Here is a 26,714-nt window from a genome sequence, read left to right on the forward strand (position 1 = left end):
GGACTAGGCAATCTGGACATCCAGAGCAATAAAGTCTGTCGGTGTAAATTAAAGAGCAAACAGACGTTTTCTGAAATGCTGCATTCACCATCCAAATGTTGGATGACTCAGTATTCTTTTTTAAAAACATTAGGTGGGTTGCTCTGACTCAAGCTAAAACCCAAAACAAAGCTTTCTTTGCTACTATTAAACATTTATTCATAAGTCTCTGCATTCATAGTGATTTTGCTTTCTAAACATTCAGCCCTGCAAGCAGAATCAGTAAGGTGGAAAAGTTCTCATCTAACCAGGCTACAGCCCTGCAAATGTTTCTCAACAGATCACGTTAGACAATACTACAAACAGTACATATACATGCAGGCAAACAAAGTTCAAAGAGGAAACATCAATAAAGAGAAGGTCTGTGAATTGTAGGTAAGGTTTTAAAGTTGGACTTTTCATTAAATCCCACAGAAGGAATAGAAAACATTACTTGCTGCAGGTCTCAGTCAGGTTTCTTTGCTCTGGCTACAATCTAATCCTGAGATGACTCATTCAGGAATATTAAAGGGATTAGGCACCTTGAGCCTAATCCCCTTTTTGCTCTGTTTATCTATCTATCTATCTATCTATCTATCTATCTATCTATCTATCTATCTATCTCTGCCTGTTCATTTTACCATTACATATTATATACATTGATAGGAAAAAAACCAAACCTCTGGTATAATTCTATTTCCTCAAAATTGAAATGTCTGGCAAAACTCTAATGACTGCTCTGCATTGATTTATTTTAAAAATACACTAAAAACATTCTGAGAATGTTAAACTGTTCCATGTGAATATAATTAGAAAAAACATACTTCGGAACAACTTTGTTCCAAAGTAACTGCCTGCTTACTTTTATGTAATAAGCTTTTTTAAAACTAAGAAATCTACTAATCTAATAGCTGTTCTGAGAATCTTTATCCTGCCTCCTACTAGATTCCTTTGATGTCCTCCAAATTTTGTAGTAGGAAACCAGCTCATTCACATCTTAAATGTGACTATTCAAAGAGGAACTACTCAATATAAATAAATTGTGCAGAATGGAGACTTCAGAGGATGGCATTTGGGTGCTTTCTTGATTTGTTTCTGATTTGGTATATATGGTAATAGTAGAAGACAGCTTAACACTACTGAAGAATTTTCATCTCCATCTACACATTTCCAATCTTATGTCAGCTTTACAATTCATTTGAACAAAATCAAATTTTTCAGTGAGTGGGCAGTCTGAATTTTTTTGTATAAATTCCTATGTTCTAACAAAAGACACATTTCTTTCCACTTCTTTACAAAGCCTTCTCTAATTCCAAGATTTCCTAAGTCTGTCTTTTTTGTGTTTCTATTGGAATGTGACTACAAAGGTTTCTCTGTGTAATTGTCTTTACAGGCTTCATATAATTATTATCCATCTGTTTGGGTCCTAAAAGCTCTTTTTTTTTTTCTGTACAGAGACATATTCTGAGGGCCTATTTTTTACTAAACAAGAGTATTTCCTTATATTAATAAACAAAACCAGATTTGAAATCTTGCTCCTATTCAAATCAAGCCTTGGTTCATGGTTCACATTCTCTGCTAACCTCATTCTAGGGTCAAGAAAGTTCAAGGACAATTAGCAAACAGTGCTATGCACAAAAAGGTCAAAAACCCCCAAACAAAACAAAATAAAAAAACTCTTATTGGTTGCCAGGCAAGAAAATTGATCAATTACTACTTTTAGAGAATAATTTCAGAGGAATGAATGAGCACTTAAACCTGGGGAGATGGAAGACCTTTCACATTAAAATGTCTTATATTACATAAGAGTATACTAAGATGGGAGCTTTTGGGGACAGTCTGTGCCAAACCAGTTCAATTTTTTAGTGAGCAGACAGTGAATTAAGGGGCAAACAAAGAATCAGAGGGAATAACAGACATGGGGAATACTCACTAAAAATTTTAAAACCTAAAGTTTAAAAAATCCCAGGCAAAGGGATTATACATTGTATTACTCTATATAATTAAATTTGGAACACAAGTCATATATGAATGTATCAACTGTGTTAACATATGTTTTTGAGAATAAAATTTCAACAATGATGATCTTATTATTACATTTTTTAAAATAATAAAAAAAAAATATTTTGCCCAAGTTGACAACTACTGCAGGCTTTTGCAGAATTTCTGAAATGCTGGGACTTTACCTTTTAAAATATGAATTCACTTGGCTTCAAGTTAAAACTAACTGCAAAGTTCCCAAAGAGTTGTTTTTTAGGATATTTAAAATCTTAGAAAGAATGGTTACTGTTCCACTCACCGGTGCAGAATTGTCCCTTGGTCCCCTGGATCTCACCATCCTCCCCAGCACTTCTATGCCATCAGAACTAATATTCCCTGCTGCGTTAATGGTCTTCTCACCCACTTCCTTGCAGTCAATAATTATCTTGGCCGTGGTCTTGCTGATAATAACATGCAACTAAGCAAAAGAGAAGATGTTATAACGTACAAAGGAGTATGTGGGATATATGTGTTTTTTCCTAGGGAGAAGGGGGGCTCCTAATTCCACGTTTCCTAATGAAACCCAAAGAACACTCCAAAACGAATAACCTAGATGACCTCTAGAGGTCCCTTCTGACCTAAATTATTCTATGATTGTAATATATTTATTGAATTTAGTTTATTTTTCTACTTCTGGAACATCTGCAAAGAAATTGGCAACTTACATAATTTATTCAATAAGTAAATAATTTTTCCCCCCAGAAGATCTACGCAATGTTCATATAACACTCAGATCTCACAGAACCCTTGGCTTCTGTGGTCATTCCTTGTATAGAGCACTGGATTTCACCATTACAGCCATTATAGCCAGCCACTTGCAAAAGCCAAATCTAAGCAGTAAAATTTAGTTTGTAAATTATATATTGACAGCAAAAGCTGTCATAACGAAGTTTTTACACTGAAAAAATCAAATCACATCAAATGCACTACAGAAAACAGAGCACAATAACTAAAATTTTTTCCTTCTGCCTTGATCACACTCTGTTGTCCCTCTCTGATGCAGCAGAGACACTCCCAGTAGGGAGGACTAGCTACAACTGCCCTGTCATGAGCAAACTCTCAAAGTTTTTGTTTGTTTGTTTTGTTTTGTTTAATAAAGATCCAAATATCAGGAAAAAAGTCAACCCTCTACAACAAATGGGTGCTACAATCCCAGCCCTGCTTCACTTCTTTCAGAAAGAATATTATAAGTTCTCATAACAAAAGAAAGTTCAATGTGGCACAGCTCTTAAAATATATTTAAAAATTACAACTGATGAAAGAATGATTTTTTTTTTCCTGGACATTTTATTTTGAGTGACACTGCCAATCCAAATCTTAAAAGGAAAAGTTGCTTTATTTCTAAAATACTTTTCAAGATAAGTATTTTTAAATGAACTCTAAAACACAGGCAAAATGCAACTTATGACAGTAAGGTAGGTGATGCAAAATACACTTTTTTTTGGCAGTAACTGACCTCATGAAACATGATTTTCAAACATGAAAAACTCACAAGCTTTTATTCAGAGTGCTTTTTTCCCTATTGTCATTACCCACCTTATGAAAACTCCCATAAAATATCTTCCTTATTTCAGGACCTTCAAAAGTTACAGTTTGAAAATCTCCTTTGTAGTCATAGTTAAAGAAAGTCAGAGTTTTTCCACCATCTGTGTGAGATCAAAATTAAAGGCTGTGTTAAAGAAAAGTCCTGATACAGTATTTGAAAGAGTCAGTTTGCATTTAACAAAGCAGACCAAAGATGACAGCTCAAATGTTAGTAAAACACATTCATAAATAACATAATGACCTGGAAGTAACAAGTTATATCAGAGAAATGCTGTTTCCTGGTTGACAGGAAAAAGGAACCAGCAGCTCTGAGTTTACCTCACCCATGTCTACCTGGTTCAGCTCTCACATTAGCTCTCTGTGGGAGCTGGACAAGAAAAATTCTTCTTCAAGCCATCTAAATGCCTAATTCACACCCACTTCAAGGTGACAAACTTGCAGCTATGAAGAACAGATATCACAGTAGCTTCATCTTCTCAACAGTAAAACCCTGTAAATTATAATCCCTGTTTCACAATTGTGAAAGTAAAACCAAGCAGAAATGAAGAGCCATCAAGAGTTCTCGTCTGTGGTTCTAACTCTGCTTTACACCAGACTGCATTTCCCTTACATATGCTCCCAGGACCCCTGGCTTCTATCAAGACAGATTCACTCGGAATCAAATTCAAAGCACTGGAAATTTTAAAAGCAGATGAGTACCTCACATCAAATTGCATCTAGTATAGATCCTTGGAATCCAGTTTAAAGCAGTTAACTCAAAATTTGACTCTAACTCCAAGTTAAATTCAGTTAAATTGAATCTAAAAACCATGCATTAGAGATTACCCCCTGCCAGATTCAGGTAGTTGTTCTGGTAGCAGACTGAAACATTGGCAATAATAAAACTAGACACAGAATTAATCATTTGTACAGTTAAAATCACTGATAAAACACAAAACACATACTATCTAAAATAACTCCAACCAGTGGTTCATATGCTTCATTTAAAATCTCCCACAGAGCAAACGGCTCTTGAGGTGTGTCCGGCAGGATCCGAAAGAGAAACGTGATGGTGTAATCAGAAGGGAGACCTTCAGGATGCAAATACCTGTAAGAGAAATAATGTCTTTGAAACTGAAACAGTATTAAATCTGGTGATTTACTCATCAGAATTTCACTTAATATGCTTTCTACTACTCTGTAAACTTCCCTATTAATCAAGACTGAGAAGTGATCCAACTGTTTATAAAATCTGCTCAACTTGATAACTCTAAAAGAATGCTTATTAAGAAAGTAGAAGTTATTGTTTCCCTTGAAATTTACAAAATTGACCTTGAAATGTAATTTTTTTTTTTATTATTTGAAGATCAAATCAGAGGTCAGTTGGAAGTAAGGCTGAAATTAATTGTATTTAAAGCTTCCAGCAAACAATAGCCACTTTCAAGACATTTGAAACTTAGGAGACAATGGAAATGGAAATTGCTTGGAAAACCAGCCTCAATAGACATGTCCTTTGTCATTAAACCATTATAAATGGATTAAAATTTGGAGTGACAGACTGTTATAGGAAGCTTTATAAAATATAGAGAATGGAGTTTATACATTTCAAAGCCAATACAAAAGAAAGTGAAGTCAGCACATATCACACATTGAAACACAATCTGGTTTCCTAGAATTTATGCAGAAGAGAGAGAAATTTTATGATCTAAAAGAAGTACTTTATTTTATGTCATATCCAAAAATTATTTATTTCATACTTCAAATTTAATTTAACCTTTTGTTGTCAAATCCCGAAGTCAAACATTTGGACAAGTGTCTTAGACAACTGACTGTATGTTAAATGTTAATTAGTCTGTTAATTAGGAAGTCTCAAGAGTCATTCCATCAATTTATGTTCCCCAAATATGACCCATTCCTTCTTAAGTGTTTCTGGCACACAGAAGATTTATAGATATGAATCATGCTAAAAATAGAGTTAACATGATATATCATCAGTACATTCTGCACAGTGTCAATAGATGATCAAATGTGATGTTACACTGCCCATTTCCCATAGAAGAAGAGAGGGAACTCAATAGGTAAAAGAAAAAAGCCTTTACAGTGTGTCCAATGTACAAGAATGAAAGACAATTCAATAAGCAGGGTGGGTTAAACACAAGGTCTGGGGATAGATAGTTCAAAAAGGAGAATAAAATTAATGGCATTCAGTGCACAGATGAAGAGACAAAGCCAAGTGTTTTTTTCAGACGTACCTGTGGATCATCAAGAGAAAGGTGTTCTCTGAACCATGAAAAGGAGTGAAAGCCTAATGAGGCAGTAAGACTTGGCTGGGGTGGCAGCTAGAGAATAGCATATAATGGCAGCAGATCAAGTTAGAAAGAAGCAGAAAACGAAAAAGAAGTGGGAAATGTTAATCCCTCAACATCTCAGTCCATCTAGGCCCAGGAGGAAACAAAACAAGGAGAATGTGAAACAGCACCAGGAAGTACAGCTCCAACTGGGATACAACAGGATCATCACACTCTGACGATATCTAATATAAACCTTTAATTTCCCACTGATTCTCCTTTCTTATTTTTCTTAGCTAAAGAATATTTTTCATTACACCTTGCCATGTGTAATCCATCAGAGCCACTGCTTCTCTCTGGTGCCGCTTAATATGAAGTAGGGGCCTGGACTGAGAGGACACCAACACAACACAGACACTGTTCATACAAGAAACAGTGTTTCCATCACTTCCTCTCTGAGGAATGACTGTAAAAGTTCAGTCAGGGGATTCCTCATGGCCTCCTCCATAACCCTCCCAAGATACAGTCCTTGTGATTGAAAGCTGTCCTGCCTCCCAGGAGGGTACTAGATGGGGTTCACACAAACTCTCTACAACATAAGGGGATTAATCATCCTTTGTAACCAATGGCTAGACACAAACTGCAGTAAAAGTGACTGAGGACAGCTGAAGCAGGTTCTCATTCTGACCCTTGCTTCAAGGACATGTTGAACTCTATGAGACTTCAACCTGCATTCCAGAGGCACCTTTCACAAAGTGCTGCAGACTGGAATCTGCCCAGACATAGGCTTGAACGAAATTGCCAGGTGTTACACAGACATAACCCCGAAACTGGCTCATGGGAAACCCAAAATAGTCAGTGGACATACCCACTTTTACCTACAACTGTTATTTTTGGATTAAACTGATGGAAGGCTCAGAACACCAAACAGTTTTCCTATTAATCAGCATATCACAGATATACACTAGCACCTCTGCTCTTTCTGACTTTACAATACCAGTCCCTGAAATTAATAATTGCCTGCACTAGAAAATTAACTTCATGCTTTTTTTGTGTATTTATATGTGAAGACATACTTGGTAGGCTGGGATACCAGAGCATCCTTGTGCAGTCTGTAACATGGGAAAACATTAAATGTACCAGGTTCCATGGAAACCCCTTCCACAGCTGAAAACTCCTTTTCGACCAAACCAAACATTTCCATCATTTTAAATCCTGGAAGATATCAAAAGGTTGATATTTTATTAATTCAAATTAATACTGCATTAGAAGATACAAAAAACACAATGCCAATTGTATCTAAGAGTTTCATTGCCTGTTAACATGAAGGGAATTCATTGACTAATCCTGTGAAAATAACGTATTGAAAATTATTCCATAAATCAGAAAAAAAAAATGAACACAAAAATACTGTACCTGCAAAATTATTGCCATCTTTAACTACCAGTGGGCAGGCTGGAAAAGAAAAAAAGATACATTTAAGAATACAAGAGATGTCCCACTGAGTCAGAACAATCATGCACTCAGTCCTAAACTCAGCACTCTTCCCCCAAGAGCAGCAAAAGGAGATGTTGGGTAGGAAGGACAGGCAAACCTGGCTGCTTTCTACTTCATTCTGTCAATGTTTCTCAGGATCCCCAAGGGCTGTAGCAAAGATATTAAGGGGTGTTCCCTGTGTGCTACATATAACATACTTTTATGGATCTCTTGTCCGTTAATTTGTCTAATCCTCCCTATAAACCTGTCTTCACAACCTCTTCAGCAATTTCAAATTCATTGAAAAAAAAAGCAACAAACTCATTGCCTGTTGTATAAAATAATGTATGCCTTATATTGGGGCTTAACAAAGTGTTCCCTAATTCTCTGTGAAGTTCTCTAGCACATCTCAAGTTCAAGTACTGCAGCTGACATTCTCTGTACACTTTCAAGCTCCACAATGGTTTTCATGAGCAAGAGAAACCAGAACAGTCCTTAAGATGTGTGCTCCCATTTTAAACACCTGTAAATAATGTTTATATAGCTCTTTCTGCAGGGAAGGAAGGTCACTAATATATTTCAGGAAAGGTGCCCTGGGAAATCAACAAGCCTAAAGCCGCATATCAAGCAAATATGGCACTCTAGGATACTCACATTTGAATATCACTTTTAGAAAACAAGCACAAGTGACCAATAAATGACACTGTTGAGTACTGTCAATGTTTAACATTCTCTCTGTCATTGAAAGCAGAGCCAATGGTCAAAATCTCAGAACTGATGGCTCACAAGCAACATTATTTTTGCTTATCAGCTCTGACAATTCACAGCCTGATGATAACTCACAGCCTTGAGCACATGTACTCCTTACAGACACAAATGATTCGCATCATCTACACAGTGCCTGCTTCCTGGCTTATACACAAGGAAAGAAATTGTGGGCACACACCTAAAAGCATGTGAATTACTGACCAATAATCATTAAGTGTTGCTCTGGAATGTCTATCCCTTAAATTTCATAAAGAAATGGAAGTGTGGCTTTCTCACAGATTTCAGAATTTGAGTGTGTTTTATGCTTTTGCTTAGGCTACAACTCACCTACTTTCATAACAAAAACTTTAATGATTGGATCAATATTAATAAATTAAGCATGTGACTTCATTAAGAATGAATGTAGCTAGCAATACACTTGCAGAAGGTTAAAGTACCCTAGAAAATAAAATATAATTAACTTCAATGATTTTGAAATGACAACAACACCTGAAATGAGTTTTTGACGATCAGCGGCTGTATTCTGACTTTATAGAAACAACCACTAATTATTTTGAAGTCACAACATCTTCATTTCCTTAATCTTCTGCGGAAATAACGTTAGAATTATAATGTCAGCAGTAAATTATATTTAAAAGATCAAGAATATGTCTTAATAGAAAATTAATAGTTGCAATCTCCCCAGTATTTAGCAGCTATTTTAGAAAGAAAAATGAATAAAAATGGCTAACTTGCTGATGCAGTTTCACAAACAAAAGTGATCAGCTCATCTTCAATCTTTGTAAAGGCATCAAAGTCATCCACAAAGAAGACGTGTCTTTCACTGGGCTTGCTGCCAATATTAACTAATTCTGAATAGTCAGCATCAGCCACTCCAATAGCAAAAAAGGTAAAACCTGTAAAACAAAAAAGAATACTCCTCTGAGTCATTCATTTTGAGAATGGAAATACAATATGAACACAACTATATTTGCACTGACTCCTTTCCTGATTAAACACAAACACGGACATTTTATTATTATCCCACAGCACAAGAAAATTCACTTTAGTTATCTAAAATAAAAGTGAAACATTCTCTCTGAAATATTTCTTCTGGCTCTTTATTAATTAATTTTAATTAATTAGTTAATTAAAGTTAAACCTTATATGTTTTCTTGAAGATATGTGATGACTCAGTAAAGATTTAGCATATGTTTAAATGCTTTTCTAATTTAATGCCATACTGTATCACACAAAAATATCCATGTATCAAGTACAAAAGTAGAAAAATTAATTCCCTGCAGGTCCTTTACAGATTTTTTTCTGTGCCACGTGTTAGTATATATATGATTTCAAGGCACTGTTACCTCATGAGTGAGCACTGAAATTAATGCATTCTCATTTCATCAGCAATTTAACTGCACTGGTTCAATTTGTTCCATATATTTAGCATGAATATTTTTTAAAATTGAAGCCTGACTTAGAGGATTTAAATTAAACGGAAACTATATCCTACATGTTTCAGAAGCAACAAAAGAGCCATAAGTTTTTCAACATCTTCCCTTCCATAAGACATGAAGGGAAAAACCTCTCTAAATCCAGCTGAATATAGTTAATGGATATACTGTGCTAGCATGGCTCAGTCACAAATTTATTCTAGTCAAGTAATATTATCTTAAAGTTTGAATGAGGACCAGGGGTATACATCACTTTCTGCAGAGTTTTTAGCATAACAAAACTTTAACTTAATACCTTATAACAATATCTTCATGTCTCATCCAAGATCAGCACCTCTTTGTGCCAGCCTCCACCACAGATGGCCATCAGTACCTGCTCCAGCCTATCTGCAGCCTCACTGTACAGCTCACTCCAGAGGAAATGGGAGACGGGAGCTCATGTGCCACATCCCAGCAACTGAACCCACACAAAGTGCCCTCTTCCCTGGAGGTCATTCCCAGCCCAGGAGCTAATAATGCAACTGCAAGACTTACCTGAGAGATGAACGGTTTTGTTCAGCTTAGACACAAACTCCAATTTATTTACAAATACATGGTTTTCTTGACTGCTACTTAAAACAGGTTATGAAAGCCCACTATTTTGTCTTAGGCTGGATTGATGAAGGCCCTGCACTCAGCATCTAGCAACAAAACAAGGAGGCAGCCAAGCTGGTCAACTACATTTGGTTTCAGAAATCAGTGAACTACACTGGGAACTTCATAGCTGTCAAAGCTAAAAGCAAATAAAATGCATAAATGTCTTTTAAAAAAGACCTTCTCCTTAGGTCACCTCACATTAAAAGGAAGATAGTTTATTTTCTTCCAACCCTTAGTTTTGTTCCAGGTGTGTTCCACTGTTCTGTTCCACTGTGTCCTTTGGGTTTTGACATAAATTTCTGCAAGAATTAATCCAGTTCTCACACTTAGATTCACAACATGGAGTGGGTGCTTAAAGCTCTAAAATTGAAGCTTTAAAAAAATTCCTAGAGGTAATTAGTGTAACATGAGAGCAGGTCAGAAACAGTATAAGAATTTTCAATGGACCTCTTGTCTTGAAAACAAAATAGTTCAATTTGCTCATAACCACAAGACTACACTTTATAGATGACAATCCAGATTCTCAGGATCCTATTCCCCAACTTCTTCATTCTGGGAACAATTCCATTGACTACTACATGATTTTAGCACTGGTGCCAAAATGAAAAATCATTCCACTAATCAAAAGTATCCAGAATCTAATCCTATCCTAGTGATATTCTGTTTCTCAGCAATTGCTGTTTTCTTTAAAACTGAGAATCTGGAGCAAAAGCTACCCTTACCTCATGCTCACACTTATGTAGATGCAAACAATGAGAAAAAAAAAGAACACGTGAATTGTTTTTAAAACCAAACAATTTACCATCTAGTTGCATTTCTCTGGAGACTTTGTTCACATCATCTTGTGATCGTCCATCAGTAATGACAACCAAAACCTTTGGAATGCCCCTTCTCATGCCTGCCTCTCCTGTAAATAAGAATTCTCGTGCATGTTTAATGGCTTTGCCTGTAACAAAAAAATTGATATTGACTGTAATATAAATCTGATTTCTGTTGGCTTCTCATATCACATGTAAGACATATATAAAAAGAGAAATCTCTTGTGTCCTGAGTAGTCTGTCAATTAGTTCATTCTGTAGTTATTAAAATCAAGATTTAGAAAAGTTTGATTTTGACTTTAAGGTTTCAAGTTCCAATGGCTTTGGCCATCCATTTTTCAATCCAGAAGATGAAGATTGCAAACATGATTAGTGTGGGTGTCCTGGTTCCAGCTGGGATAGACCTTTTTTTTTTTTTTTTTTTATTGCTGGTACAGTGCTGAGTTTTGGACTCCATGTGAGGCCAATGTTGAGGATGATGTTTTGGTTGTTGCTAAGCTGCACTTAGTCAAGGACTTTTCAGTGTCTCATTTTCTGCCCCTGAGCAGCTCCACAAGAAGACTGGAGGAGAGTGTACACAGGACAGGTGACCCAAACTGGCCAAAGGGATACTCTGCACTACAGAACATCCTGCCCAGTGTATAAACTCCTCGGGGGAGTTAGCCAGAAGGGGTCAATCCCTGCTTCAGAATGGGCTGGGCATCAGCCAGCAGGTGGTGAGCAACTGTACTGAGCATCATCTGTTTTTCTTGGGGTTCCTCTCCCTCTATTTTTTATACACCTTTTAATTACTATTATTATTATTGCATTTTACTTTATTTCAATCATGAAACTGTTGCCTCAGCCTGCAGGCTTTACCCTTTTCTGATTCTCCTCCCCATCCCACCAGGGCTAGGGGTGGGCTGTGAGTGAGCACTAGGTGGTATTTAGCTGCTGGCTGGGTTAAAGATAACAAAACTTTCTTCTTCTGGATTGTAGAGACTGTTTACATTAACAACTGAGAAAGTCATTGTAGTAAATGGAAAACTATTTTGATAATGCTGAAAATGGATGCAATGCAACAGCTGCAAGAAATTTCTGTGCAGTCTGAAAATAATAAAACACATGGTTTCCAACTAAAACTGATTTTAACCCTTTCAACCCTCATCTTTCATTTCTTTATATCAGAGAGCTATCTTAAGGGATTAATTAAAATGTAACCTTAACAGACATCTTTCCCCATCCTAATCTTAAACATCCCACAGAGGCTTAATTGCCCTGGCTTATAACCAAAGAGACCCTCCACTCTCTCCAGCCTTCCACATGCTCTTCAAGTTCCCTCCTACCCTCTCCCCTTTCTCACTTTTCTGTTCACTTGCTAAGCTGATTTCATATTACTTCCCATTCCACCTTCCACTACTCCAAAATAAATTTGCCCTCCTGCCCCTCTCCCTGCCTCCCTGCTCCTCATTATCCCTGGATAGAATGCATTAGGGGTGAACATGCAGCAGCAGGGGCTGAAGTGTGTAAACTAAGACTACAAAGATATTCTCATTTCAGAGCCCAACCTTTCATCTTCAGTGTGGAGACAGCATGTTATCACTGGTTTTGCAGTGATTAACTAAACCACTTAGCAAATGGGAAAGAAATATTGCTTAGAAAGGGAGGGAAAAAAATCTGCCTTACAATCACGACCTTTCTCACCTGTTTTTGTATTTCCTCCTTTGTACGCTATTTGCTGAATAGCTTCAAGAAGAGTCTCTTTTGTTTTGTATGCATTTAATTTAAATTCTGTCCTGGGATCATCACTAAACTGAATTATTGCCACCTGTGCACATAGAAGATGTTCATTACAAAAGCACCACTGAGTAAGCAAAAAGTAAGTGAATCTGACTACTTAAAACAAGGATTTATCCTGTAAATTTCCTTCATCCTTAAATTGAAGCCAGACTTTTTTTCTCTTTAAGAAAGCTTTCACTAAATAAAATTCAGTCTTACTCTCTGCAACCTTGGCAACCATCTAATACTTTGTGGCTTCAATTTGCAGCAAACAGTAATACTCACTTTGGGAGAAGCCAAGGCATAATCGAGCCCAAAAGCAAAGTCCTGGTTACAGCTGCTCACATGTGTACAGTTATTCATACTCAGAAATGCTGGGACTTAATTCAGTCTCCACAAATTAAAAACTGCACATAAGTAACTGAAGCTAGGGAGCAAGACTGAAGCAAGTAATAGAAAGATTCAGGAATATATTTTGAAATATTGCCTCTGTCAAATATGACACTACATGATTTAAGACCCTGTATTACAATACTGTACACTAAATCCCTAGAACTCACAAAGCATATATTGATCTTCATATTCCATAAGTGGCATCCCTGTTTTAAAAGGAGCCATTGTGTTTAAATTTGCATCAAAGTTTCGGAAGCACCATTTACTCTATTCTGGAAAAATAGCTGTATAGCAAGAAACAGTAAAAATGAAGTATTCCTCAGGGTTTGAACAAGTTAAAATTAACTTCCAGTGAGATCCCAAACCACAAATTATACAGGTAACACTTGCAACAATCATTGCAAATTTTATTTCAAGCACAGTAGATCTGTAGAGTGTGTGATTTAAAATAACAGAACCTTTAGTTTTCCTTATCAATGCCATTTTTAGCTTACTTATAAATGAACACTACACTGAGTACCAAAAGCATTAACAAACTTAAATGTCATCAGAATTAGAGGAGACTGAAATGATACTTAGCCCTCATGCTACCACAATTTATATTATGAATTTTAACATATTGTGTGTATAAAAAGGTATTGAAAAAAGATACTGACCTAGAGCAGTTTATATTTTCACAGAACTGTGAAATTATGTCAGTTACTTCTTGATTAATTTAACTGTTGGTCTAGTCTAAAATACCCTGTCCAAGTCCATGTGCCCCCCATCTCTGCTCATGTTGATTACCTGTGTTCCATCAGGACCAATCTTATCCAAAGCTCCAACAGTGCTATAGAGAAAGTTAATTATCTTATTGAAATTGTCATCTCCAATACTCCATGACCCATCCACCAGGAATGCCAGATCAGCTTTGGCTGCCTTGCACACTGAGGAAGAAAAAGCAAGAATTTTGGAATTAGAGCAATGCCTCAGCTCCTCACGAAATCTTATAAATCATTTAAGATAATGCAACCATCATGAGAAGCCCTTGTTCAATGTTAGCTATTTATGCTTCAGCCAACAGACCTGCTGGCATTGACTTCAGTGTAGGTGTAGAACCAGCTGAGCTCTGCAAGGGAGAATTGTCTGCACCAATAGATCTTATCACAGAACACACTTCAATGGTTCTTTAAAGTCTGGCCAATCATTTCCATTTTTATTTAGGTTTTTAAGTAAAGTCACACAGGAACTTATAAAATGTCAAACTCCTAGCATGACACAGTAAGCAAGATGACAGAATTTCAGCCATAGAGGTTCTGGGAAACTATTCCATTCAAAAAATTACCCTAAGGTCTGCAGTGTCTAATGCATTTCAACTGCACTGTGTAGGAGCAATGCAGGTTTCACCCATCTCATCTTGTTCCAGCATGTCCTGAGGCAAAATGGCCTGCAGGAGCTGTGCATTTGCTCACATAAGTTGCTCATTCTTCCATGGGAACTGGGAACCTTCAGCACTCCAGATAATCCAAGTCTATTGCTTGGGGTCAGAAACAAACTGTCTCAAACCAAAGTTATGTTTTTCAACATATTTCATCTTCGTATTTCATCTAAATCCAGAGAATAGGACAAGAAGACACAAACCTGTATTTTTCATTTTCTGTTGATTACTCCTTGGATAACAACAACCCTCATTATCTGCTCCTATGCAGTTCTAAACACACACACATACAAGGTCTTTTTTTCCTGGGCTTGTGGGTTAAATTCTCAATTTCTACATGTAACTTTGGTCCACCGACTTAAAGTTGATATATTTGATCCTCAGTCTCCAGCAATAATGCTCCTCTCACAGAAACATTTTGAGCCTCTGTACAAAACACTACGCATTCAAATAATAATAAAAGAAAGTCTGCATTTAAAGAGGAGAACCTGAACCTGGCCCATACTTTTCACATTACCTAAAGTAGACATATTCAAAAACAATTCAGCTTTTGAAGTTTAATTACCCTAGGATGTCTGCTTCAGTTGCAAAATATGTATGGTTTAGGAGTTTTGGAAAAAAGGAAGTGTCACATATATTAACCACCCTTTCAGCAAATTTCAACAGTACAATAATGATGTCAGATTTTTGGCTCATTAAATTTAAGCCAGCTGCCTTAACAGTGTTTCTACAGCAAATGTCTTGTGAGATCGCTCCCCACAGGTCTAAAATACCATCAGAAGCAGAAAAACGTTGCATCAACACTTTAAAATTACCAGAAACTCACACATGTGGCACTTACCCTCTTTTGCAGGTGGGATTGTAGGTGGTGGAGGTGGTGTTGAAGGTGGTGTTGGTGGTTGAGTAGGAAACGGTACTGGAGAATAAAAGAAGGAATATTCAAACGTGCTTAAAAGCCCAATATCTTTAATAAACAGCATTTTCTACTCATCTCCACATTAAAAAAAAATTCACTCTCTCTAATCAACTAGTTACGCAATTGGAGATAAATGCAGGTGGGTGCATGCAAGAAATGTCACCTGAAAGAAAATATTACTAACAGAAAACAATTAATGGCTGTATATTCAGTGTGGATGATACAATAATGCAACTGAAGTACTACTGGAACTGCCTCTTTTTGAGATTAGCCAGTGTAGTAGACTGTGCCAGCACAATTCTTGACCTAGAAACCATAATTCGTTTTGAAAAAATGTCTGTGTCCTTTTCCTTTCCCACCAAAAAACCTCAGTAAGAGAAAGTAGGTCTTTATTCACCCTGGAAGGAAGAAGGTCTTAGTCCTACAATCCAAAATGCAAAGACAGAGAGCAAAGGCAAGCCAGTGTCTGCACTCAGAGCTGATCACAGTCTGCCCTGATGAGGACTTTTCTGAATTTGGTCAAAGACTTTGTTATGCTTCCAGACAGAAATGTAGCACTGACCACACCTCTAACAGGACAGTAGCTCTGTTGCCTGCAGCAACTTGTACTAAAGTTGCTTTATAGTTTCTGAAAACATCCCTCACACTTCTCCTAAAATTTGACATCGGAATTTCTTGCAGAGACCTAGGTGAATATCCAACCACTGACTGACAGCTTTTCTGGAAGCAAGAGCTTTATTTAGCGCCTTCCAATACAGCCCAGCTGAACTCTCAGAGGTAAAATGCATGAGCATTGACTTCCACAACCCTATGGGAGGAAAAACTTCTGCTTTTGTTCAAGGTTTTTTTGCCATTTTTGTTCAATGCATTTAGCTTAAGAAGCCACAGGTAACAGAACATGAGTCCTTCAAGTAAGACTATATTTGTTATTTGCTGTAACACCTAAATTACATTTATAGGCAGTGGCGAGAGTTAGATATGGCAACCTGAGAAAAGGAACCTATATTTGGGAAAGATCAGCACAAACAGGATTCATTACATCTCCACATCGCACTGCAGCTGATGAGGTTTTCCCAATAGATTCAGCAATAAAAAGGACTCTGAAACACCTACAAGGAAGTAATTCCCAGGACCTCCACGGCCACAACAACCCAGGACCAGACCCATTTAGAAAGCGTCACAACTACTGTAAGGTGACCTGAGAAGCTGCTCTCAGCACCAAAGAGGTACAGGTCACCCTGAGGACTGTTTCCCTTTGAGGTGAGATAATAATTTGTCTGCATCACAAACCATTGCTCTGAAATGGACAAACGGGCCAAGGTGTGCTCTTCCTCATGTCTCCTAGCTCCTTGAACTGTAGAGTACACTAAACCCTATTCCCCAAAAAAGCAAGAGAAGCTTGGATTTTTGCTCACTGCTCAGAGAATGAGCCCTGGACAAGGAAGAATTGGAGTAATGCACCTGTGCAAGTTTTTCCCATGTGAAACCATAAATGTGGGAGGAAAAGTATAAACACTTTCTACCCTGAGAGAAAGGGAACAGCATTGTGGGGTCCAGCAATATAGAGAAGAGGTAATGCTGAAATTGGAAATGGGCTCAAAGAAAAATAAAACATTGATTCTAGTAGTCCCATGTTTTATTTTACAGTATTTTTAATTCATGACAGCAGGATCTTGCCTTCATAAACAGCTGGGGGGGGGGGGGGTTGCTTGTCTTGTATGACTACTACTAATAATTAAAAAGTTTGGTTGCTTGGTTGGTTTGTTTCAAAATGCTTAAATAAATTGTGTTTCAAGGTTCCATTTAACTTTAAATTATTCAAATACTAATTAATTTTACTGAATAACAACAGGTGCCGGAACAAAAGTTTCCCTGTTTGCTTCATTCTTCTGTATTTTTCCCCGAAGTCATGGATACTCAAGAGTATCCACCACAGTGGGACTTTTTATGATGAAAATGAAACCATCCTCCCTGCGTCATTCTCATTAAGTCCAATAGAGTTATTGAATGTGACTTAATAATTAATTCAGCAGTGGTGTAAGAATCCTGCACCACTGTGAAGGAGTCACAATGTACTTTGAAAATTAATAGTTCAGCTAAAGGAAACTGTAGGAATAGCACATGTGTGGGCAAAGGGCAGAATATGAGAAGCAATCGAGCATTATTGCTGCTGGCTGAACTCGGCCTCCTGTGTTTTACTCACACGTTGTCTCCGTGATGCTCACAGCAGGGCCCTCCAGCTCCTGAAGCTGTGTATGAACACTGATTTTATATTTGGTTCCAGGCATCAGCTGAAAGAAACAATGTCTAGGCGTCCCTCCACCAAGATTTACTTCTTCCTTTTTTCCATCTGGAATTACAAAAGAAACCATAAAAACTTTTTTTTTAATACTGTTTTATTGAATAATGTAATTTCAATCATAAATAAGAAGGGTACGTGGCAGCATATGAAGGGTAAGAGGTTGACATGAGTTAATAAACTACATGCTGCCTTACTTTTGGAAACTGACCTCTGTGCAGAGGTCTCTAACATTTCATTCTTCATACTAAGTAGGAGCTGAGGAATGTGTCAAACATCTTCAGTAAAAAAAAGATTCATTTTGCCCCATGTTCTGAAGGCAATTAAAATCACTAACACTATCATGAATGGGCTTTGGATCTAGTCCTAAATTATCAGAGTCTAACTAGGAATTGTTGCATTATGTAATTCTATGACATCCTTTGTCTATGCCTCTGGTTCTCAGCATCTGTTTTGTGCTTGGTCACAGCGAAAGAGACTGAACTAGATACAATATTCCAGCTTTCACAAGTGACCACTTTGCAAGATGGTTAAGGAATGGCATTTACAGGGTTCCAAAACTGCTAAATTCTGGATTGGAAAATGTGTGGACAACGGAAAAAGGCTGGGTACTGGAAATAGCATAAGGCATATTTTAATAACAAGAAAAACTTTATCACAATTTAAAATCTGCAACAGGAAGAAGTGAAATACAAGCAATTGATATCACATTTTGCAGAGTATATTAAAAAAACGACAGTCATTCAATGGTCATCAGGTGTTACACTAGTATAAAAATATTTGATCACCACCTGAACCAGACAGATACTCGAGTTAACAACCAAATCCCTTCAGGATAGATATTAATAAGAAACGTTTGTTCACACTCTAGGCTGTTCTTCTCACATTTAGGTGCTTTCAGCTCAGCTAAAACAATTCTGGCAGTTCCATGCGAAGAAAGTAGAATGTTGGCTAGCTCCCATATGAGAGGGATGTCTGTGCTGTCGTGTGTGAGCCAAGATCTCTGCTATCTGAATAGCCTGTCTGTATTTCAGGGCTCCAAATAAACCTTATCACCACCCACTTGCCATTCCACAGGAAGGTCATTACATTTTTTTGCCACAAGATCGGTGTTATTGTTCACGATACCTTTAACATAGCCCATTAAGTGTCACTAACTGCACTTCTCTCAAGTTATCCAAGGTTTTAATTTGCCGCCAGTCAGAAGAGCACTGATGTCTACTTGGGATAAAAGAGTTTGTCTGCAAAAATAGTGACCTCTCTATAATGTCTTCTGGCTACACCTGAGAATCAGTGAGGCTGAAGGGGCTGTAATTTACCATCTACATGCACAGCGCTAAATGCATCGAGACACCTTGCGTGACTGCATAAAACTGTGTCATGTTTATCCAAATGAGTAACCTTACTACTATAAGCTACAGTGAAGCATCAACAGAATGAAAACAAACAAAACTGGACATTGTTCTGATTCTGTGGGCATGGTCTAGATTCATTCAGAGATTTTCTACCCTTCTTCCCCCTTCTGTCTATCCTAATCTTACAAAGCTACTGCCGGTGGTATATTTACAAACTCTGATGTATTCGGTTCATCCTTATTCATCTTCTGTTCCTTACAGCAGTGAAAAACTCAGGTAATCACCTTTCCTCTACTGATAGATGTAAGTCCCGTACATAAAAAGCACAAATTAACAATGTGTTTGATATAAAAGGACAGGGATGCTACTTCCATTCTGAAACTGTCAGCATGTACACACCTCTCTTCTGTCCATCATTTCCAGTATTTCAGGAGCCAGTCTGGAGGTCTAACTGCATACAATTGCTATGCAATTCAATCCTCTGGACTGGGCTGCAGCTGCATATCAAATTATTTAGTAACTTACCCTCGAGTGACTCTATAACTACCCTGTAAGCAGTAGCATGTCTGTGAAGCTGCCATTGAGCACACAAACTTGTCATGCGGACTTGGTAGGAATCCAGATTTGTCACACCCAGATACACTAAAAATTAAATATAAAAAAAATTAATTTTATGCCTCAAATAAGACATACAAGAAAAAATTACAAAGTAATTACAGTGAAACTAGTGAAACAATTCATTTTTAACAAATAATGTCCATAGCTGCTTAGAAATGTCAAGAAAATCTAAAAGAAGAATTTTAAAAAGCAATGAACCTTAAAAACACAAGTTTAGAACTTTAGGCAATTTACTTAAAACTAAATAACGAATGCTGCTATAAAGTTCAGTTATTACAAATAAGTGTAGAAGTATCATAGTAACAGCAGAATTTCTTTCAAAATCCAATTTAAAATTGTGCTTTAGGTATACAAAAGCAAATAATCTTCTAGATGGAGCTCGAAAAAATATACTAAATAGACTTTTCATTAAGGAAATTTACATCTACTACTAGGTAAATATATTTTTGGCTAGTAAATAATATCTGCTTTATGATTCCTGTGTTGCTGATGTGCAGCAGATCACTTTAAAGCCTGGGATAATCTCATAGAAAGAGAGACTTCCATTTTAGGAAAACAGTTTGCACATGACTGAGAAAGCCTTCCACATGAAAATTTATTCAGGGAGCTGTAGAAAGCCACAGTTGTAAGGAAAAACAGGCTGTAGAGATCTGACCAGCATGAAATCATTCTTACAGGTTTTGGCCACTCCTGTTAGGGCATCGCTGAAGCCTGTCGAGTATGAAGCAAATACTTTAACACTGTATTCTGTTCCACTGAAGAGATTTAGAATGAGGATGGTATTAATATCATCCCCTACAAAGGTCTCCAATGCAGGACCAGGAGCTGCAAAAAATGAAATAAATTAGAAAATCATTTGCTCACCCACTAAATTAGAAAAAAATACATGTGTTCCTAAAGTTACTGCTATTTTTTGCCTTTTTTTCTTTTTTTTTTTTCTTCTTTTTTTTTAACCATACACAAATACAAAGACTTTCTCCTCAATCCCTGCATGGATAGAAGACACAACAAACACACTTGGGAAATTCAGCAGTAGGATTCATTAAGGCAGAGCTAGACACTGGCATCTGTTAAGACCCTTTTGTTCTGCTTCAGTGACTTACTACTGCTCTAAAGTAAGCCAAACATCTCCCCAGTTTGGTTGTGTGCCAGGACCAACAAGGAAGAACAGAGATGCCAGCCAGCACTACAGTCCCTCGGGGCTTCTTGTACAACAGCAGCATTTAATACTGTGCAAAAATGATAATGAAAATAGAAAAGAATGAAACTTTCCCAAATCAGAACAGCAAACAGCCCTTTCATCACTTCCCGTAGTTGTTCTGGATACACCCCAGAAACCAGGTAGCCGTATTGTCTTTGGACAATACTGGTCCAAACAGTAATGGTCACACTTCTGTGATTTGCTGTCAAGAGAGGACCCTGTTTTTCTAAAGAAATTTGAAGGATTCTGGATGTCATGTCTAGCTGCAATGTACAGGTGGGCAAAGGATGCCACACACACAAAATGGACAATGAATAAAATGTCAAGTGTCTGAGAAGAAATTAAAATCTTCTGTTGTGACAGGAAGGAAGTTGAAGAACAGGAGAATATAGAAGAGAGGAACAGGAAAAAAGCAAACACAGTCTCTGAAACAGAGTCATGATAAAATGAAAACACACAGACATTAAAGAGCTGGGATTAATCAGCCTTTGGATGGGAAGGCTAAGGGGAAATCTACTGCTGCCTACACCTACCTTATGCCAGGTGGTAGAGAAGACAGAATGTCTTCAGAGGCAAACAGGAAAATGTAAGAGAAAAATGACAAATTTTGCAACATGGGAAATTTTTATTATATATTTCCAGTGAGAGCAGTCAAAATCCAGGAGAGATGCTTAGAGCAGTTTTAAAATCTCCATCCTTGGAGATATTATAAAATCAACTGGCCAGGGTCCACTGAAACCAAGCTGGCCCTATTTTGTCCAGGGAGGTGGACCAGATGATCTCCAGAGACCCTCTCCAACTTGCCTCATTCTGTAACTATGAAACTTTCATATTCAAAAATGAAACACCGAACCTAATAACACTTTCAAGGCTGTAACTGCAACTGATAAATTTAAGAACAAAATTGAGTGAAAGATGACATTCAGTCAGAAGTGACCACAAAAGAATCGGCTTAAAAACTCACTGTTGACAGGTTTGTAGACAACTCTGTAACCCATTGTTGCTGAAGGCGGGGCATCCCAGCTGATACGTAATCTGTTGTACCACTCATCTGAGACACGTAAATTCCTGGGAGCAGACAGGGGCACTGAAAAGAAACCAAACTGGGCTTTTACAAGTTTATCTCATGCAAGCCTATAAAGAAAAATCAAGATAAGCAAATAAAAAGAGCGTGATACCCAGTACTCTCAGATTTACAGGTAAAATTATCAAGAAGAATTCAAATTCATTCTTTGCATTACTCAGTGGATTAACCACAAACTTTGATCACAATGAATTTTTGAATTAATTCCAAAAATTGTCCCTACATTTCTTTTAAAAAAAAAATCCTACTTTTGTTTCCTAAAAAGTAAGATAATTTAGAGACAATTGTACATTGTATAGTTTCTTCCAATCCAAGTGCACTGAAGTTTTTAATGTATAAATCATGCCCTTTTGAACACTTAATCCTGTAGAATGGAAACAAATGAATTACTTACAAGTGATTTACGTCCCTGCAAAAACAGCACTTCAATTAAGACAAATTATGCAAATTAGGAGAACAATTCAATAAAATTATACTATCATGACTGCAAGTGCATAATGAAAGGATTTTTTATGATATACAGAAGAGAGGAAGCTTAAGCTACAGATGAGTAATCTTCTGGTACTTGGTCAGAACTCTGGAGATAATGCAATCACTTTTATAAAAAGTTCAGCAGCATTTCTAATGACCCTTAGAAAGTAATGATCTCACACAAAAGAAAAATCTAACAGTACAATGGTTGGTTTGATACCATCTCAGCAGGCTTTGTTTACTTTTTTTCTGTATTAGTTGGCTTGCCCTTGGTGGGCTACTTATCAAGCATTTACAAGCTTTATTACCAAACAAGTTTCTGCAAACTCAGAGTATTTGAATATAAAATACAGCCTGTCTGTTAGAAGAAACCCATTGTTTATAAATCAATCAACTGAGATTAATTTAAAGTTCAAGTCATATAAGTCATGCAAAATAAGCCCACATTTTTACTAAAATACATTCCTACAGCCAAGGAAAAAAGGCCACAAAGAGTAAGCCTTTATTCATGCATATCCTGGCCGAAGACAGGCGGAGAGCTTATACTTACAAGTTTTTCCAGGAGCTGAGACACTGACTCCTTCCCCATCAGAATAGATGGGGGTAATGGTAACTTTGTATTCTGTATCAGACAGCAGAGGGTGAAGTAGAAGAGTGTTTTGTCTGCCGGGCACCATTACCTGGAGGGTCAGAAAATGCAGAAACAACCAAGCATAATGACTAGAGCCAAACCACTTTATCTTACATAGTCTCTGACAACACATTCCACCAGCACTGCTGTATAGCTTGCATTTTCAAATACTATTGATGATCTACAGTTAAATAAAATCACTACATTATCCACCCTTTTAACAGATCTACCCTTATACCAAAACAAAATAAAGGAAATGTTCCTATGGGATAACACTCTTTTATATTAAACCTATAATAATGTTTAATATAAACCTATAATCTATTATTAATTAAGCCACTACAAGTGCATAAACCACTGGTACTGCTTGCATCATAAATATTTAAGAACTATTTTGCTGTATAGCCAAAACACATCCTCTTGATGCATTTATTCTGGACATATTTAGGTTTTCTGAAGCTTGGTAATAAAGTCTGATTGCTTTGTTCTTTGGAGACAAAAAATTCTCCTTCCCTGGCAGGAAGGAAAATCAGGTTATGAGATGTAGAAGCACTGTACTGAGCAAGCAGGAATAAAACATGTTTGTCTTGCCTGCATCTAGTCTGGAGACAAGCAAATGAAGGTAGCTATTTAGGAGAGGAAGTAGGATGACATCCCACAAATACCACAGGATCCCAAACTGCCATGGAACATGGAAGATCTTGCAAGAAAAATCCAACCAGGCAACCTGCTAGTTGGGCATCTGTAAAAATTCCTCCAGGAAGTTTTTTGTTCTAAAGGACATGTTTCAGCCTGCTGAATTAAGCACAATGAAAGGTTTCCCTGTACGCAGCTAGTTCTAGAACCCTTCAATAGATTACTGTATTTTAGCCAGAGCCTCAAAACCCAGTATCACAATAATGGCGGCAGGAGTGCCAAGCAAAGCCATGCAATTCCTTAACTTGCCAGTAAAATTTAATCCCAGAGAGCCTCCAAAACCTGTATGGGAACCACTTAGATCACATGGGATGGGCATGGTAAAAAGAGAAACTAGCCCTATGTTTCCTGTGCAGAGACCTGTGCTCTGAAGTGACGCTGTTGGAAGCAAGTCCCAAGGTCCAATGTCACTTTTTGGACATTCCCTGGCCCATGTCCATTGTGTGAATCTATCACCTGTGCCAGCAACTACATGTATTTGGCAAGAAGTTGAGAGAAGCATAAGCTCTTTAAACTCATGGGGGAAAGCAGAAAGGAAGTCCATAAAAGCATTTTGTTGTTTCAAAGAAGACTGATGCATGTGATGATGGCAAAGTTTTGAGGCATATGCTCAAGAAAAGTCTCACCAGTTTAACACTCCAGGATGCATTCAAACTGTTCCTAGTTTTGGCAAGTGATGCAAAGAAGGGAATCTATCTAGTGCACCCAGGTGTTGAGACTTATCAAAGTGCTTCATTCTTTGATCAAAACTGAACTTAAACCATTATAAATGTTCTTGAAAGATTTCCACGTTCATCTTCTATACATATGCATTTAAAACACACAAACTAAGTTTCTGAAAAAATCCAACTAATTTTTTGAGATTTTTAGAATAGAGGATGCAAGCATTGAGAACTCTCTCCTCTCCACATGTGCATAATCTTCCACAGATCAATATAGCTTTCAGCAGTGAGAAACTTTTTGGCTTTAAAGAAGAGAAAAAATTTGATCTTTCCAGTATGTACAGCACACCCAAGAACACACATGCAATTTAGAGCTTGACCCTTCTGTATTCAATTACATTTTCAAGTCCCTGATTTTCAGCCAATTGCATCAAGAATTATAAAGCTTGTTAATAATTTTATGGAAAGGGAGGAGTAACTGAAACTTGTATCACTGAAATCAGAGCCACAAAACTTAAGCACTCACCACAGAACTGTCACGCTATAGTACATGTAAGCCCAAATTCCACAAAACTTTTGGGTTCTGCCTAAAAAATGTACTTAAGCATATAAACACTCCCCTAAAATTGAACATCTGCGTTGTTTCGTTGACATCTGTTGTGCACCTCTCAGGTGCTTGAAGCCACATGATAAAATACACTCTGATTAAAATGTGCCTAATTATAACTTTACATAATTCCTTTTTCAGTAAAGTATTTATGAGTGTGATTAATTTCAAAGATGAAATGTGATTAATCTGTTTGCTGAATTGTGACCAAAGGTTATAAGGCTTGAGAGTGTGCTTCAACTGAAATAATTTGTGAGAGTCGAGCCAAGATACCTACTAAATAACACAGTTTTATAATTATATTTAATGAACTCTTGAATCAGGTCTAATATCCTTCTGATAGCCACAATTTTAATACCTTTCCTACAGTCTGTATTTAACATAATAGTCATTGAATTCTAAAGAAGAATGACATTTATACCATCCAACTCAACTAGACAGCTGAAACAGTAAACCTGGGATCTGAATTTCAGAACATCTGGGTTATTTTCAGAAGAACAGTACAATTTGTGCCATTATACTGTGAAAATTTTCCACTTAATTATATAGTATATTAACATATAGTTGAGGTAAATTCATACAGCATGTTTCCTAGTCCAAAAGGACACCACTACACTGAAAATTCATTTTCACGTCATGGTTGAAATAGGTGGTTAAAAAGTACATTTCCAGCAGGGTATCCTAAAAGATGAATAAAACGAAATGGAAAAAGACAGATTCATATTTTCCTACAAAAATACATTCAACTCTTTTTAAAGTTTTTATTGAAATATCCTGATATAGGGCTAAAAATGTCAGCTGCTAAACATCAAAGAGAATAACCCGTATTTTTGATATAACTGCCCTATGAAAAGAAGTGACTCAAGTGGCAGACACAGAGGGAGAATGATAGGGAGTATTTTTGCATTCTGAACTATCTACTAAGGAAATAACCTTGAAATATACAACTTAATCTTTTAAATGTACCTACATGGAGCCATTCCAAAACTGTTGCAACAGATTTTGTGGAAACTAAGCACTACAATACTAAGTTTTCCCCAATTGAAAACTAATTTTTAAAAAAGGCACTTACCCTAGCTGAATTCTTAAAGTATCTCAAAAACTGTGAAATATTAAAATAATGGAGCTCAAGCTTCTTTTTTGCGGGGGAGGATGCGTGTTTTGGTTTGTCTCTTACATGCTTGAAAGAGTAGTGTCCTGGGTTGAAGTATATTCTATCACCATCTTCATGAACTGTTGAAACCAGGTGAGGCAGTGCTCCCTGCCTCCTCCACTCTGTCTTATCTTCTGTTAATGGGCCCATCAGCACCTTTGCCACACGACTCACAGATAACCCCCTCCTGGACTATCTCCTGTTAATGGGCCCATCAGGCCTTATCACATGACTCACCATCCCATTGTGAGATGCTCCGCCCAGAGGGAGGAACCAAGCATTCCAGCCTGGATATAAGCTGAGACTCTGAACACCAGAGCAGTGCTTACCTACTGGACTCCTAGGGGACAAGAGCTACTGCTGGATCTTCAGACCCATTATTTCTACCGGATCACCGGTTCAACAGAACCACTCTGCCTGGACTGCTACCACCATAGGGTGTCAGGTTG

The 26,714-nt window shown here is 37.2% G+C and overlaps 1 protein-coding gene across 7 annotated transcripts in view; it reads right to left on the minus strand.

Moving 5' to 3' along the window:
• The window catches only part of COL14A1 (collagen type XIV alpha 1 chain), a 114,953-nt gene that overhangs the window by 30,472 nt on the left and 57,767 nt on the right, over window positions 1-26,714 (minus strand). For all 7 annotated transcript variants that reach the window (XM_066176820.1, XM_066176784.1, XM_066176792.1 and 4 more), the window contains 15 exons: window positions 23,067-23,196; window positions 21,926-22,048; window positions 20,436-20,585; window positions 19,668-19,784; window positions 17,692-17,838; window positions 15,414-15,488; window positions 13,942-14,081; window positions 12,688-12,811; window positions 10,989-11,132; window positions 8,846-9,010; window positions 7,287-7,325; window positions 6,947-7,085; window positions 4,548-4,690; window positions 3,595-3,704; window positions 2,318-2,476 (listed from right to left, as the gene is read on the minus strand). In XM_066176820.1, coding sequence (XP_066032917.1) covers window positions 2,318-2,476; window positions 3,595-3,704; window positions 4,548-4,690; window positions 6,947-7,085; window positions 7,287-7,325; window positions 8,846-9,010; window positions 10,989-11,132; window positions 12,688-12,811; window positions 13,942-14,081; window positions 15,414-15,488; window positions 17,692-17,838; window positions 19,668-19,784; window positions 20,436-20,585; window positions 21,926-22,048; window positions 23,067-23,196 — 1,905 coding nt within the window. The remainder of the gene's footprint in view (window positions 1-2,317; window positions 2,477-3,594; window positions 3,705-4,547; window positions 4,691-6,946; window positions 7,086-7,286; window positions 7,326-8,845; window positions 9,011-10,988; window positions 11,133-12,687; window positions 12,812-13,941; window positions 14,082-15,413; window positions 15,489-17,691; window positions 17,839-19,667; window positions 19,785-20,435; window positions 20,586-21,925; window positions 22,049-23,066; window positions 23,197-26,714) is intronic.

Source organism: Chamaea fasciata, unplaced genomic scaffold (assembly GCF_029207755.1).
Source record: "Chamaea fasciata isolate MVZ Bird 193981 ecotype frontalis unplaced genomic scaffold, bChaFas1.0.hap1 SCAF_1, whole genome shotgun sequence".
NCBI classification, from domain to species: domain Eukaryota; kingdom Metazoa; phylum Chordata; class Aves; order Passeriformes; family Sylviidae; genus Chamaea; species Chamaea fasciata.